We start from the raw sequence: 17,079 nt of genomic DNA on the forward strand, positions 1-17,079 counted from the left end.
AACCAGGTTGACAGCTTTGTCCTTCAGGACTCAGCCAGCTCGGTCAGCAGTGGTACTACCAAGCTATTTTTGGTGATGGACATTAAAGTCCCCTACCCAGAGTACATTCTGTGCCCTTGCTACCTCAATATTTCCTCCACATGATGTTGAACAAGGAGGAATTTTTTTAAAATTAATTCTCAGGATGTGGGTGTTGCTGGCAAGACCAGAATTATCGCCCATCCCTCGTTACCCTGAGAAGGTGGTGATGGGCCTTCCTAATCCACTGCAGTCAGTGTGGTGAAGGCATTATTCTTTGTAGTGGTTTGAAACGTCTGAGTGGTCTATTAGGCTACTTCAGAGGGCAATTAAGAGTCAATCACATTGGTGTTGGACTGGTGTCACATATCGGCCAGACTGGGTAAGGACTTCAGGCTTCCTTCCCTAAAGGACGTTAGTGAACCACTCAGATGTTCATAGTCACTTCTTTGCTGATACCAGCTTTTTATTTCCAGAAGTTTTAAAATTATATTTAAACACAAGAATGAGAATTTTAAATTTGAGGCGTTGGGGAATGGGAACTGTTGCCCAAAATCAGCGTGCCTCACCTTGATGAGCACAAAAATGCAGAAGACAGAATGACCCACCCCTAGAAACTCTAGATATTTAACACATTGAGAGGATGTTAAATTATTCAACCTGATCTCTCACTGTTTATGGCATTAAACCTGCCTGTCAAAAAGTTACTGACTTTCCAACTGGCAGCCTACGTGTTACCTTAGTGGTACACAAACACAATAATAAGGTTGTAGGTTCAATTGCATACCAGGACTTCAGCTCATAATCTAGGCTGACACTCCACGGTGATACTGAGATAATACAGCATTGTTGAAGGTGCTGTCTTTCAGATGAGATGTTAAACGGTATTTTAAATGGTTTAATGTCAGCCTAAAAAAAATGCACAGAGTAAGAGAATGCTAAATGTTCATACCTAAACATAGTTTATTGGAAACTATAGGCTATAAATTGGGACTAGTTAGCACCCTTTTTGTAGGCGCTATGCGGCCTCCGAAGGACCCAAAATGGCGTCCGGAATGCGCGTGCATGCTTCTAGCTCGATGTGCGCCAGATGCCATCTTAGTATCTGCGTGTGTGCATACGCCTTTACCAAGATGGCACCATGTGAGAAGGGAGAATATGTGGTAGATCAGTGTGCAACACTGATTTAAAGGGACAGATGCGATTTTGGAATTCAGTGCTCCAGCCGACGCACTGTCTTAACCACGCACAGCTGACTAGGTCGTAGGCGGGCTGGAGGACCCCCCCACCACCACTATTTAAAGGGATCATGCAGGTATTGCAGGTTAGTTGCTGGATTATTGCTTCTGACTGCTGGTACAATTGTACATGTTTGTTGAAGCTTCCTATACTTGGAGAAAGTTGCAATGGTATATAAAGAGTGGTCTGGCAGGTCCTGCATTCCTGTTGGTGGCATTTATAACAGTGTGCTGTACAAGATTTCTGCCAACCATGGGTGGCCTGCTAGAGCTCCCGCTGGGCATTGAGCATGGCTGGGAGCATGCAGAGAGGCCACGCAGAGCAGGTCAAGCTGCGAGGAGAGGGAGGAGAAGGTGCAGGGCACTGAGCAGGAGGCCATATCCAATGAGGGCCGTCAGGGACCAATTCTCTTACCTCAACATGAATGAAGATCAATGCATCCGAAGGCTGTGGTTCAAGAAAGAGGTCGTGACGGAGATCTGTCAACTGCTGCAGCCACAATTGCAGCCTCAGAGCAGGGCAAGGACAACATTGCCTGTGGCTGTGAAGGTAACCATGGCCCTGAACTTTCACGGCACTGGATCCTTTCAGGCCACTGCTGATGATATGTGCAACATCGCAGTTTGCAGTGCACTGATGCATAAGGGAGGTCTACTGAGGCACTGTGCGAGCTGCGCAACAGATTCATAACGTTCCCTCTTGACAGAGAGCGGCAGAATGAGCGTGCACGAGGGTTTGCTTGCATTGCAGGCTTCTCCATGGTGCAGGGTGCCTTTGACTGCACACATATTGCTGTGCGTGCTCCACATCTCAACTTGGCCATCTTCGTGAACAAAAAGGGGTTCCACTCCCTCAATGTGCAGCTGGTGTGCTACCACACGCGGCACATCATGCAGGTCAATGCCCGCTACCCCGGCAGCAGTCATGACACCTTCACTATGAGTCAGTCCAACGTCCCACCTATCTTTCAACCAGTATGGCAAGTCAAAGGCTGGCTACTGGGCGACGGGGGCTATCCCCTCATGAGGTGACTCATGACTCCGGTCAGGAATGCAAACACACATGCAGAGCAGGCCTACAATGAGCCATGTGGCCACACAAAATGTCATCGAGCATACTGTAGGCGTCCTAAAGCGATGTTTCCGCTGCCTTGACCGCTCTGGAGGAGCCCTGCAGTACTCAGCTGAGTAAGTGTCAAGATTTGATGCATGTAGCAACATGGATACAGAATTGGCTAAGTGACAGGAAACAGAGAGTAGCGATGAACGGTTGTTTTTCAGACTGGAAGGAGGTGTACAGTAGTGTTCCCCAGGGGTCGGTGCTGGGACCACTGCTTTTCTTGATATATATTAATGACTTGGACTTGGGTGCACAGGGCACTATTTCAAAATTTGCAAATGACACAAAACTTGGAAGGATAGTAAACAGTGAGGAGGATAGTGATCGACTTCAAGAGGATATAGACAAGCTGGTGGCATGGGTGGACACGTGGCAGATGAAATTTAACGTAGAAAAATGGGAAGTGATACATTTCAGTAGGAAGAACGAGGAGAGGCAATTTAAACTAGAGGGCACGAATCTAAAAGGGGTACAGGAACAGAGACATCTGGGGCTATATGTGCACAAAATCGTTGAAGATGGCAGTGCAGGTTGAGAAAGCTGTTAAAAAAGCAGATGGGATCTTGGGCTTTATAAATAGAGGCATGGAGTACAAAAGTATGGAAGTCATGTTGAACCTTTAAAACCCTGGTTCAGCCACAGCTGGAGTATTGTGTCCAGTTCTGGGCACTGCACTTCAGGAAAGATGTGAAGGCCTTAGAGAGAGTGCAGAAGAGATTTAGTACAATGATTCCAGGGATGAGGGACTTTAGTTACATGGATAGACTGGAGAAGCTGGGGTTGTTCTCCTTGATACAGAGAAGGTTGCGAGGAGATTTGATAGAGGTACTCTAAATCATGAAGGGTCGAGACAGAGTAGATGGAGAGAAACAGTTCCCATTGTTGGAAGGGTCAAGAACCAGAGGACATAGATTTAAGGTAATTGGCAAAAAGAACCAACGGTGACATGAGGAAAATCTTTTTTACACAGCGAGTGGTTAGGATCTGGAATGCACTGCCCGAGGGGGTGGTGGAGGCAGATTTAATCATGGCCTTCAAAAGGGAACTGGATAAGTACTTGAAAGGAAAAAATTTGCAGGGCTATGGGGAAAGGGCAGGGGAGTGGGACTAGCTGGATTGCTCTTGCATAGAGCCGGCACGGACTCAATGGGCTGAATGGCCTCCTTCCGTGCTGTAACCTTTCTATGATTTGTCGTTGTATGCTGCAAGCTGCACAACCTCACCCTTACAAGAGGACTAACCCTTGCCACCGCCTATCCTGCAAGACCCTGAGCCAGAGGCAGAGAAAGAGGTGGAGGAGGTGTTGGGGGAGATGGAGGAGGAAGTGGAGGAAGAGGAAAGGAGGCAACAAGCTGCACAGGCCCTGTGTGCCAGGGCTCTGTGTGCTCACTTTATTCATATCAATGGGCAATATCAGTAACGTCAGTGACACCTCCCGAGTCACCAACAGTCCTACACTGCTCACCTTTCCTCTCCCACATGACCATCAAATTGTCCTCCTTATGATTACACATTGCTTCCTCCCACTGCTCATCGCATAAATAAAAACCACCACTAACTGCAACGTCATACAAATTTATAAATTAACACATGAACCAAATCATGTACACAACATTACACTATTCACCCTTGTGTATTCCCTTAGTGCCTGACGCTCATGCGCCTTTTCCTTTCCTGGTGCTCCTACGAGGTGCCTCCCTATGGGTGGTGGAAGGCTGCAGACCTTCAATTGAGGAGCATGCAGATGGCCATGGAGGTCGACCTCGAGCAGCTCTGGGCTGGGAGGGCCCGGCTTCAGACTGCACCATCTCGGCCTGGGCTGCAGCAGTCTGGCCTGGCTGGCTGACAGGCATCAGCAAGAGCACTGGCAGAGTGGCAGGGATGGGAGCAGGAGTGCTGTCATCCTGAGAGAGGAAAGCAGGTCCGACTGCCTTGGAGCCACTGGCACTCGCATGGGGCAGCGCCTCAGCAATCCCGGTGGTCTGCTGGAGAACGGATTGCTGGAGTGCTGTGACTCCCTGTTCCACAGTAGTACCCAGATCCACAATAGCAGCAGTTTGAGCTTCCAAAGCAGCAGTCTGACCTTCCAAAGCACCAGTTTAAGCTCCAAATGAAGCATGCAGACCTTTGCTGGCAACAGTTTGTGCTTCATTGGAAGCTGAGACATCGATCATCAGACGCCGCATCATGGTGGGTTCCACAGGTGTGCTGATGGAGGTGACCACCTGTTCCATGTGGGAAAAGATGGGCTCCAAGCTCTGCGCAAAGCCCTGAGCCAAGTTGGAGCTGGACTCCTCCGTGCCCCTTGACATTGTGCGCAGGCTTTCTGGCAGGCTTTCCAGTGTGCCAAGCATTTGGTGGTGTATGCCATTCAGCCTTAGAAACATAGAAAATAGGAGCAAGAGTAGGCAATTCGGCCCTTGATCCCTTTAGCATTACGAAATATATCTATCTCCTTCTGGAATACGTCTAATGACTTGGCCTCCACTGCCTTCTGTGGTAGAGAATTCCACAGGTTCACCACCCTCTGAGTGAAGAAATTTCTCCTCATCTCGGTTCTAAATGGCATATCCCATATCCTGAGACTGTGACCCCTGGTTCTAGACTCCCCAGCCATCGGGAACATCCTCCCTGCATCTAGTCTGTCTAGTCCTGTTAGAATTTTATATGTTTTGATGAGATCACCTCTCATTCTTCTAAACTCTAGTGAATATAGGCCTAGTCAACCCAATCTCTCCTCATACGTCAGTCCTGCCATCCCAGGAATCAGTCTGGTAAACCTTTGTTGCACTCCCTCCATGGCAAGGACATCCTTCCTCAGATAAGGAGACCAAAACTGCACACAATACTCCAGATGTGGTCTCACCAAGGCCCTGTATAACTTCAGTAAGACATCCCTGCTCCTGTACTCAAATCCTCTTGCAATGAAGGCCAACATACCATTTGCCTTCCTAACTGCTTGCTGCACCTGAATGCTCGCTTTCAGCGACTGGTGTACAAGGACACCCAGGTCTCGTTGCACCTCCCCTTTTCCCAATCTATCACCATTCAGATAATAATCTGCCTTTCTGTTTTTACAACCAAAGTGGATAACCTCACATTTATCCACGTTATACTGCATCTGCCATGTTCTTGCCCACTCACCCAACTTGTCTAAATCACATTGGAGCCTCTTTACATCCTCCTCACAGCTCACATTCCACCCCAGCTTTGTGTCGTCTGCAAACTTGGAAATGTTGCATTTAGTTCCCTCATCCAAATCATTGATATATATTGTGAATAGCTGGGGCCCAAGCACTGATCCCTGCCGTACCACACTAGTCACTGCCTGCCACCCGGAAAAAGACCCGTTTATTCCTACTCTCTGTGCACTTGTGCTCGGTATCTCACCACGTGCAGATCCCTCCTCTAACCTAGCCTCTACATTACGCGCACTGTCAGTATTTGACATGGTAGATGCAAGTTTCAGATCATGTGACGGTGTGGTTTCATTGTCATTGTCTTCCTCCTCCTTCAACTCGGACGGTGCCGGCTCCAGTTCTTGGGTATCTGCAATGACAAAGGGAGACAAGTTGAGTTGTGGAACAGGGAGAGGAGAAAATAAGACGTGCGTGCTGACACCATCTGCAGCATGTGAGTCAGAAAAGATTGTGGGATGAGGGAAATGTGGGAAACAAGAAGGAGGATTATGTATGCAGAGACCCTCATGGTCGATACCTCCAGTGGCCACAGCCGCAGTGACGGCCCACCCAGTGATCCCCAGCCCAGTCTCCTCCGGGGTCAGGGGGGGTGATGACGTGTCGGCGTGCCTGTCCTCCGACTGTTCTTTCCTGCTGCCGGCTGTTGTGTGCCACCTTCTCCTGCAAGACAGAGGGAAGTGTGTCAGTGAGTGTCCTGCAAGATGTTTGGGTGATGTGCCTGTCACAGTTGAATAGCTGCCAGTGTGTGCGACCTGTGAGTTGTGGGTGTGTGGATTACAAGAGTGGTACTGTGTGAGGGTGAAATGCAGCATTGCGTACGGATGGGAAGCGTTTGTTGGTGAGTGGGTGAGGTGGAGCAGTGGTGCAGTTGGTAGGATGTGCCACTTGACACTTGAATTCACTCATCTTGACCACCTGTATCAAATCATTGAACTTCTTCCTGCGCTGCATCCACATGCGTGGTACAATGCTCCTGGCATTCGCTTCCAGTGCCACTCCCTCCGCAGCTGTTGCCTGGAGGGTCTCCTGCCACCCTGCGGGTACAAGATGGCCCTCCATGTGTCCACCTCCTCCGCCAAGGCCTCCAGTGCGTCATTGGAGAACCTTGGTGCACACTCTCTTGCAGGTCCGGCCTGACAGCCCCAGATCCATGCACCTTTTCCAGTAGGATTTCACAGTGGAAGGGAATTCTTGGTGATATTTTTCTTCTCTAGCTCAAGGGCATTGAAAGAACAATGTCACTGCCAACCCAGCTTGGAGTCAGGTGAATCAACATAGACCTGGCGCCTTCATGATTTATATGGCTTACTACCAGATCACTAGGCCATCAGTGAGTCACTGTAATAGTTTTTTTCTCTCTGTGTTAATTTACTCTCTTGATTCTTTCTCCTCCTCCCCTCTACTAAGTGCAGTACCTACTTACTAAGGGTATGATTCATTGCACACCAGCCACCTTCACCCAAGTAACCATCATTCAGATGTCAACCTAGACAGTGAGTATCAGCAGATTGTTGGACCGTGAATGGCGTCACAGACAAGTCTGATCCTGGTCTCATCAAATATCCACACATGCGTACTTCTAGCAGGATAATGATAATGAGTGGGAAACCTGACCTTCTTAACCTAGGGTGCTGTAGGCTGTTGTAGTACCCTAACACTGCTCCCGCTGAGATCAGCAAAGCTGTGTACACCCCTTTGATAGGTGTCCTCCAGTGTGCAGTCTGATGCACACTCTGCAGTATGTCTGGATGCTGAATTCTTTCCTGGAAGTGACTCCATTGGAATGCTGATACTTTCATTTGTCCACATCATTGCAAAGACTCAGTGCCCTTTAGATGGGCCCCACGAGGAGAAGACTCAGGTAATTCTCCCTTACAATGTAAACACTACAAGGCACTTTTACATTAAAGGAGTGCAGCTGATGGCAGACAGGTAATTCTTTCACCATCAGCAGCATTCCTGAGTATAAGTAACCTAACTTACTGGAAACCAATGGCATCATTGACCTAGGAAAATATAGGTCTACAAATCTGCCATTGGACCAAGGTCTGCTCTAGTAGGCAAACTAAATCCAGGGAGCTGCTCTTATGAGTTCAGACTCCAGCAAATTGGGCCTCAGCAGAGTCTAACAGGCTTACAGTAACCTGCACCCAATGCAAAATGTTAAAAAGGGATATTAACAAATTAAGGTTGCTCTCCTGAGACAGGAATTTTTTTTTAAAAATTGGAGTTGAGGCACAGATCAGCCATGATCTAATTGAATGGCAGAACAGGCTTGAAGGACTGAATGGCCTATTCCTGTTCAGATGTTCCTAAATGGAAATGTAAAAATGCCTCTAGCCTCTAACAGTAACTCAGAAAAGGACCTCATCCTACCACTAACTTATCCACCCATCTGGAACAAGCACCCACCGTGCTGGCAACTCAAAAAAGAAAAAAGACTTGTATTTATATAACGCCTTTCACAACCTCTGTACATCCCAAAGCACTTTACAGCCAATGAATTGCTTTTGAAGTGTAGTCACAGTTGTAATGTATGAAATGTGGCAGCTAATTTGCACACAGCAAGGTCCCACAAACAGCAACGAGATAATTACCAGATTAATCTGTTTTAGTAGCGTTTTTTGAGGGATAAATATTGGCCAGGACATCAGGGAGAATTCCCCTGTTCTCCTTTCAATAGTGCAATGGGGTCTTTTACATCTCATCCAAAATATGGCACCTCCGACAGTGCTGCACTGGAGTGTTAGGCTACATTTTGCGCCCAAGCCTCTGGAGTGAGACGTGAACCCACGACCTTCTGACTCAGAGGCGAGAGTGCTACCAACTAAGCCACGGCTGACACTCAAATGTTAGTACCCTCCACAGGATAGACTTAAGTGAACACTATTTTCTTTATATACTAGCATCATGAATAAAAGCCAGAATCAAAACAGGAGAGTGATTAAGCAACAGCGATAGACCTCCAAACCAATTACAATCACATGTGAATTGCATATATTTTCTGCAAATGCTGTGCTGTTTAGAAAATGCAGACAAGCACAGCTTTCATGCTTTATTTGTTGATCAAGGGATATAGCATTATTGTGGAGTATCCATTGGCCTTGCTCAACAGCTGTCTTTTTAATGATTAATATAAAGTACACCTAGACTAGAATAGTCAGTCCGCTTGCTTATCGAGAAAATGTTGACATGGACTGCAGACATTCAGCCTGTCTGTTTATTTTCATCCTTTATGCAAAACTCGGGTGTTAAATTTTTAATTGCCTGTAACTGTGTGACAGAAGAAAAGTGCCAAGACACGGTTAAAGAACAGCCAAGCCTTGTTGCCATGCCAACAGGTGCAGCAGGCCGCCCACTAGCGTGTCAATGGCCATTATTGGAAGGAGTTTTCAAACATTTGCCTACCAGATCACAATGCAATTGGTCACACCTCTATTGTCTTTATATGGCCGGGGCATGCTGGGTAAGAACACAAAGTGAATACACTGGGAGGCCGCATTGAAGAAATGCCTCTGACTCTTTTGGGGATTAAACTGCCTGTGGAAAGCGAAGATATGAAGGATTTTGTTTCCCTGCTGCACTAACTGCTAAATGTGGCCGTGCTTGAGAGCTGCACCAGGATTTCAGACAGAGAGTGGAGATGCTGGAAGGCCAGGACAGAAGAGGTGAACTGTTTAAGCTGTAACAACAGATAAAATTGAGTGATGATGTCATGTGTTTAACAGCTGCTCGTGGCTGTGGGGGTTGAAGGCCTGAAAGAAACGCTTGCAAATTACAGCTCTTTTAGCAGATAGAAGAAGTACCTAAACATTCATGCTCTGGATCCCCAGAACCAGGTTGCATATAGAATTTTTTGTGTGTGTGAATGTGTATGTGAATATTTTTTTCTGCATGCTCATGCCGTCGCTTCCAGCATTTTCTGTGTGTCACTGCAGGGTTCCCTTTTGCCTTTCAGAAGATTTGTAAACAAAATTGCAGCCGATTGCTGGCAAGAAATTAACTGAGTAACGATCCAGGCCCGAGAAGCAGCTTTTAAAATTTAATACGTGTTAAAGCCCATCAAGGTTTAGTAAAAATGGAGATGATACGTTCAATGGATATGTTCAGTGCACCTCACTTTAATGCAGTGTTTGATTACTGCACCTAAAATTCTCACCGCTGCAGAATTCAACACTCTTTAACAGCTACTAATTTATGCAGTTTATAAAGGACAGCATTTGTTGAGACTAAGCTTACCATAATCAACAATCTTGTTCTGATTTATCTCTGATAATAAGGCTAAGCATTTATTATGTGAATTGATTTTTTTTTAAGAAGTGTGGTTTCCAAATTTATACTAATGGAGGAATACTGTAATTAAATGGAACAGGTCTGTACATGCTGGTCAAACCCTCCTAATTGTAGCCTGCGTTCCATACTCTGTTTTTCAAGGTTTTAGGGCCCAGTTTGTACATCCCAGCAGCTCAGCATATGCAAACGTTTGTTTTTTTTATGTTTAAGGATTTTTTGGCACAGGTTAGGCAATTACCACGTACTATGCCAAAGAAATTGTGTAAGAATGTTTGAGACTAGGGCCCCCTGTTTCATAGGATTCAAAGAATACATGCATAAATCCGATAAATTTAAAGTGAACTTTGTCGGTAAATTGTTTCCAGTAATGATCTCATGGTTATGTCCACTTGACACACGTCATACATTATATAGCATATAGTTCTAGAATTCTGTGGATGGCAATACAACAGCAACAACTTGCATTTGTATAGCGCCTTTAATGTAGTAAAACGCCCCAAGGCGCTTCACAGGAGCAATTATCAAACAAAATATGGCATGTGCCACATGAGGAGATATTAGGAGAGGCGACCAAAAGCTTGGTCAAAGAGTTAGGTTTTAAGGAGCGTCTTAAAGGAGGAAAGGTAGAGAGGCAGAGAGGTTTAGGGAGGGAATTCCAGAGCTCAGTGCCTATGCAGCTGAAGGCACGGCCGCCAGTGGTGGAACGATTATACTCAGGGATGCGCAAGAGGAAAGAATTGGAGAAGCGCAGAGATCTCAGGGTTGTAGGGCTGGAGGAGGTTACAGAGATAGGGAGGGGCGAGGCCATGGAGGGACTTGAAACTAAAGATGAGAATTTTAAAATCGAGGCGTTGCCGGACCAGGAGTCAATGTAGGTCAGCGAGCACAGGGGTGATGGTTGAACCGGACTTGGTGCGAGTTAGGATACGGGCAACAGAGTTTTGGATACGCTCAAGTTTATGGAGGATGGAAGATAGGAGGCCGGCCAGGAGACCATTGAAATAGTCAAGTCTAGAGGTAACAAAGGCATGGATGAGGTTTTCGGCAGCAGATAAGCTGAGGCGGGGCGGAGACGGGCGATATAACGGAGGTGGAATTTGGTATTCATGGTGATGGAATGGATATGTGGTCAGACGCTTATCTTGGGGTCAAATAGGACACCAAGGTTGTGAATGGTCTGGTTCAGCCTCAGACAGTGGCCAGGGAGAGGGATGGAGTCGATGGCTAGGGAACGGAGTTTGCGGCATGGACCGAAGACAACGGCTTCGGTCTTCCCAATATTTAGTTGGAGGACATTTTTGCTCATCTCGGACAAGCAGTGTGACAAATCAGAGATCGTGGAGGGGTCGAGAGAGGTGGTGGTGAGGTAGAGCTGGGTGTCGTAAGCGTACATGTGGAACCTGACGTTAGGTGGCGTTAAAAATGTCTTTTGTCATTTTCCTCTTCCGAGAATCTCTGGCCCGCTAGGATATATAAGTGTCCATCTGATGCTTTTTTTGATGAAGTTTGTCTGTTTTTTATTATCACTGCCAGCAAAAGACTGAGGATGCGATGTCTGCCTGAACAGCGCCCCCCCCACCCCCACCAAATACTTTGTTAGAGAGTTGAAGGGCCTTTTTTAAAATTATTCTCAAAAAAGTACGTTCACAATCTAGTTCACGAACAACAACTTGCATTTATATAGCACCTTTAACATAGTGAAACATCCCAAGGCGCTTCACAGGAACATTATCAAACTAAATTTGACACCGAGCCTTATACGATATTAGGACAGGTGACCAAAAGCATGGTCAAAGAGGTAGGTTTTAAAGAGCGTCTTAAAGGAGAAGAGAGAGTTAGAGAGGCGGCGAGGTTTAGAGAGGGATTTCCAGAGCTTAGGGCCTAGACAGCTGAAGGCACAGCCGCCAATGGTGGAACAATGAAAATCGGAGATGCGCAAGAGGCCAGAATTGGAGGAGCGCAGAGATCTCGGAGGGTTATAGGGCTGGATGAGGTTACAGAGATAGGGAGGGGTGAGTCCATGGAGGGATTGGAAAACAAAGATGAGAATTTTCAAATTGAGGCATTGCCAGACCGGGAGCCAATGTCAGCGAGCACAGGGGCAATGGGTGAACGGGACATAGAAACATAGAAAATAGGAGCAGGAGTAGGCCATTCGGCCCTTCGAGCCATTCAATATGATCATGGCTGATCCTCTATCTCAACACCATATTCCTGCTCTCTCCCCAAACCTCTTGATGCCTTTTGTGTCTAGAAATCTATCCAGCTCCATCTTAAATATATTCAGTGCCTTGGCCTCCACTGCCTTCTGTGGTAGAGAATTCCACACGTTCACCACCCTCTGAGTGAAGAAATTTCTCCTCATCTCAGTCCTAAATGTCCTACCCCGTATCCTGAGACTGTGACCCCTCGTTCTGGACCCCCCAGCCAGGAGTCATTGCACGTTTTGTTTGCATGCTGTTTGTGGGAGAAGTACTTCCAGGTTTCTTGGCATGACTGAGCTTGCACTGGGAGAAATGTGAGTCATGGGATTGAGACAGCTTAAGTGGGCTAGTTTCTGGGTATTAGATAGGACATCAGACAAGGGGCGGGGAGATCACTGCGTAGTGGTCATGTTGGTTGGACTCATTGCTTTCCATGGACAAGGGGTGGGTTGGTATGCTGGGGTTGAAGAGCAGTTTGTGCTGAGTAAGCTTCCATGAAAAAAGCCCAGACTAATTTTTAGTTTTCCAGTTCCAGGCAGAGACCCCTTGCATCTCAAGGGCCTTTTTGAAAAAATATTGCTGCTGTGTCAATAAGGCCAGCCTACTCATCCCCCCAGTTATTTTCAAAATGAAAAATCACAAGAGTCTATAATGTCACCAAATCTTCCCTAGTGTAAATGTGATACTTTGACTTAGTTGGTAGCAGTCTTGTCTCTGAGTCAGAAGGTGTGGGCTCAAAACCCCTCACGTCGTTCTTGGGCACACAAACTAGGATGATACTCCAAAAGAAAGAAAGAAATTGCAGCACAAAATCTGGGCCGACACCAGTGTAGTACTGAGAGGACGCCAATTGGGAAGTCAGTGGCAGCTCGCCGGTTTGAGGATGGCTAATTAGTCAGTAAGCCTTGGGAGCGAGGCGAGGAGACTGGGAGAGGGGCTAGCATGGCGGCAGCCCGCAGCAGTGCTGTGGAGCTGGGAGGAGCACTTCTGCTCCTTCTGCAGGTAGGTTTTAAAGAGAAACCTTACCTTTTTTACGGTGGCCTCCAGCGATCCCTTTAACGACCGCTAGTTAGGCCGCTGAAGCACCTAAAAAAAAAGCTGAGCACGGCAGGCACAGCGCATGCTCCACTCAGTGCTGACCGTTTTCATGGCGCGGCCCTGAAACAGGCGTTAGGCCCCTCATTAACATATGCGAAAGGCTTAACGCTTGTTTTAAGTGGCCGCCAGGAACACCTGAGTATCGCCTGATCCAATATACTGATGGACGTATTTCAGACACCTTTGGGTCACAGGCGACAGCATTGGGAAATTGGTGCTTTTTGCTCCCGTTCTGCATCTAAAAAGCAGGCGCAGCAGGGTCCAATTTCTACCCCATTATTTCTTCAGTCTTGATGTCGCTACATATTAACTGCATGGACGTGTCCTGCATTTAATAAATTCTGTAGATCCCGGTCAATAGTACAATAAATCTTGTATTCAACACTTTATTGACGAGTATCCCATTTATTTATGTCCTTCAGATGAGAAGCTAAACACACAGACCTGTCTGTTTCCCTGGTTGTTTAGGTGGATGTTAAAGATCCCATAAAACTATTCCATCTCGCTCTAGAAATTTTTCCCCAGCAATTTCAAACTGTTGTTCCTGTGGTCAAAAGTTTAAATATTTATGGACATGTATAGTTCCATAAATCTGATAATTTAATGACTCACAATGAAGCTAGTTTATAGCTTCATGACTTTTTAGCACTTTAATTGTGAAGAATATGCATACATAGCCTCCCAAAGGCTCAATGTATTACACTTGGAGTTTCACAGACCAGGAAATTCCAGGCTCAATCACTGGTCTCTGCTGAGTTGGTTGATTTCAACATTGTATCCCTCAGCCCGTGGCTCTTTCTCCCTGCTGCTGAAATCCTAAAGCTTCAAAGCTCGACTTTACTAATATCTCTTTTAGCCAGCCTCAGCCACGTACAAGCCACAATACATTCAGAATATGTCGGCCCACATCCTCACCAATACAGAGTCGTTCACTGCTGTCATTCCTATCCTTGCCAAGCTCCACTATCCCAGCAACTTGAGTTTGACGTCATCATCCTTGCTTTCAAATCTCTTCAAAGGCCTCGCCCCACTCTATTTCAGCGATTTCTTCCACCCCAGCTTTGCTGCATGGAGCCTCTGCTCCTCTGACACCAACTTGCTCCATGCTCATACTCCCTCTGATCCACCATTGGTGGCTGCTTCTTCAGCCACTGGGCCCCTGTCCTCTGGAATTTTCTCCTTGAATCCCTCTGCTTTGTCACGGCTCTCATTATTATCCTGTTTCCTAAGAACATTTCTCATCAATAATGTCTGACCGTTAACCTTTACTGTATCCCATTTCTCTCTTGCTTGGCATCCAGTGTTGTTTCTCCAGCAGGATGGCACTGGTGGCTTCAGTGACCACAAGCTGGGGATAGGAAGAATTGCTGAGCGCTCCCACTCCTGATTATTATCTAGCAACTCCTGCTTGAAGTGCATGTATCTCTGTGCCTGAAGAGAACAGGGCCAAACTCAGCTTTGATGCTCGCATTGACAAACAAGCACCAACATACGGGGTGTCCAGGTTCACACAAGAATGACCCATTTGGTTGAGGCACCAGAAGGACCCCAATTCCTGTGGCGCTGTGCCCCAGCATCAGTTACTGCCTTCATGGAAGGAAAGGGATAAGAAGAAAATTGGGGAGGAAAAAAAAATCTTCTTTTAAAAATTAACTACAGTTTCGAAGTTCTGAAAAGCAGTTATTCTACTAGCAACCAGTAATAAAGATGCATTCCTTCCTTCTAAAACTTCCAATGTAATTATATATTTATATTTACAGTTTATCATGGAGATAGAAATGTAGGCTAGCACCATGAAAAAATGATTGAAGTAAATTATTTTTAGAGCATGGACTGAGGTACTTCTGGGACTCAGTGGAGCAGCAAATTAATCTCTTTCCCCACACATGAATAAATTATGCAAAACAGACACAATATATGACAAAAATTTACTCGGAGCTCCAAGCCCCATGAGTGGTATCAATAGTACTTGCATAAATTTGGACATCAGTAAACTAGCCTGATTTGGTTTTCCTATGTATGTGCTGCAGAATTTTACACTGCTGAAAGTACGCATGCATTATGCTGTAGTTAAAGCTCCTGAACCGCACAGTGCTGGGAGATGCCAAGTTGAGGTTTTGCAGTACTATGAGAAAGTGGAATGTAAACATTGATACATCTATAATTTGTTATGTGGAGGTGTAAATAAATGGATGATTTATTTTATGATTTGTTAAAGTTACCTTGTTTATCATTATTTCAATACAAAACGAATATTGTGCCTTTGTTTAAGAAGGGCGGCAGGGAAAAGCCTGGGAACTACAGACCGGTGAGCCTGACATCTGTAGTGGGTAAGTTGTTTGAGGGTATTCTGAGAGACAGGATCTACGGGCATTTGGAGAGGCAGGGAATGATTAGGAACAGTCAGCATGGTTTTGTGAGAGGAAATTCATGTCTCACAAATTTGATTGAGTTATTTGAAGGGGTATCCAAGAAGATAGATGAGGGCTGTGCAGTAGACGTGGTCTACATGGACTTCAGCAAAGCCTTTGACAAGGTACCGCATGGTAGGTTGTTACATAAGGTTAAATCTCACGGGATCCAAGGTGAGGTAGCCAATTGGATACAAAATTGGATTGACGACAGAAGACAGAGGGTGGTTGTAGAGGGTTGTTTTTCAAACTGGAGGCCTGTGACCAGCGGTGTGCCTCAGGGATCGGTGCTGGGTCCGCTGTTATTTGTTATTTATATTAATGATTTGGATGAGAATTTAGGAGGCATGGTTAGTAAGTTTGCAGATGACACCAAGATTGGTGGCATTGTGGACAGTGAAGAAGGTTATCTAGGATTGCAACGGGATCTTGATAAATTGGGCCAGTGGGCCGATGAATGGCAGATGGAGTTTAATTTAGATAAATGTGAGGTGATGCATTTTGGTAGATCGAATCGGGCCAGGACCTACTCCGTTAATGGTAGGGCGTTGGGGAGAGTTATAGAACAAAGAGATCTAGGAGTACAGGTTCATAGCTCCTTGAAAGTGGAGTCACAGGTGGATAGGGTGGTGAAGAAGGCATTCAGCATGCTTGGTTTCATTGGTCAGAACATTGAATACAGGAGTTGGGATGTCTTGTTGAAGTTGTACAAGACATTAGTAAGGCCACACTTGGAATACTGTGTACAGTTCTGGCCACCCTATTATAGAAAGGATATTATTAAACTAGAAAGAGTGCAGAAAAGATTTACTAGGATGCTACCGGGACTTGATGGTTTGACTTATAGGGAGAGGTTGGATAGGCTGAGACTTTTTTCCCTGGAGAGTCGGAGGTTAAGGGGTGATCTTATAGAAGTCTATAAAATAATGAGGGGCATAGATAAGGTAGATAGTCAAAATGTTTTCCCAAAGGTAGGGGAGTCTATAACGAGGGGGCATAGATTTAAGGTGAGAGGGGAAAGATACAAAAGGGTCCAGAGGGGCAATTTTTTCACTCAAAGGGTGGTGAGTGTCTGGAACGAGCTGCCAGAGGCAGTAGTAGAGGTGGGTACAATTTTGTCTTTTAAAAAGCATTTGGACAGTTACATGGGTAAGATGGGTATAGAGGGATATGGGTCAAGTGAAGGCAATTGGGATTAGCTTAGTGGTATAAACTGGGCGACATGGACATGTTGGGCCGAAGGGCCTGTTTCCATGTTGTAAACTTCTATGATTCTATGATTCTATCAGGAAAAGTATTGTCATGAGCTTCCCAATATAAATTAAATGAAAGCTTGTATGCACAAAATGGTTTCCATGTTGGCAAAGTCATAGTTGAAGAGAAAAGAAAGAACTTGCATTTATATAGTGCCTTTTAAGTCTTCAGGAAGTCCCAATTAATTACTTTTGAGATGCAACCACTGCTGTTACACTGCTGCAAATGTGGCAACATTTGTGC

The 17,079-nt window shown here is 45.9% G+C and overlaps 1 protein-coding gene across 4 annotated transcripts in view; it reads left to right on the forward strand.

Moving 5' to 3' along the window:
• The window catches only part of LOC137320766 (storkhead-box protein 2-like), a 241,839-nt gene that overhangs the window by 193,669 nt on the left and 31,091 nt on the right, over nt 1-17,079 (forward strand). Inside the window, exon 1 of one of the 4 annotated variants that reach the window (XM_067982559.1) lies at nt 9,130-9,244. The exons of the other annotated variants lie outside the window; for them this stretch is intronic. Within the exon in view, the coding sequence (XP_067838660.1) occupies nt 9,220-9,244 (25 nt within the window). The 5' untranslated portion in view covers nt 9,130-9,219. Of the gene's footprint in view, nt 1-9,129; nt 9,245-17,079 lie in introns of those variants that run through there. 4 annotated transcript variants of the gene reach the window in all.

Source organism: Heptranchias perlo, chromosome 4 (genome assembly GCF_035084215.1).
Source record: "Heptranchias perlo isolate sHepPer1 chromosome 4, sHepPer1.hap1, whole genome shotgun sequence".
NCBI lineage: Eukaryota > Metazoa > Chordata > Chondrichthyes > Hexanchiformes > Hexanchidae > Heptranchias > Heptranchias perlo.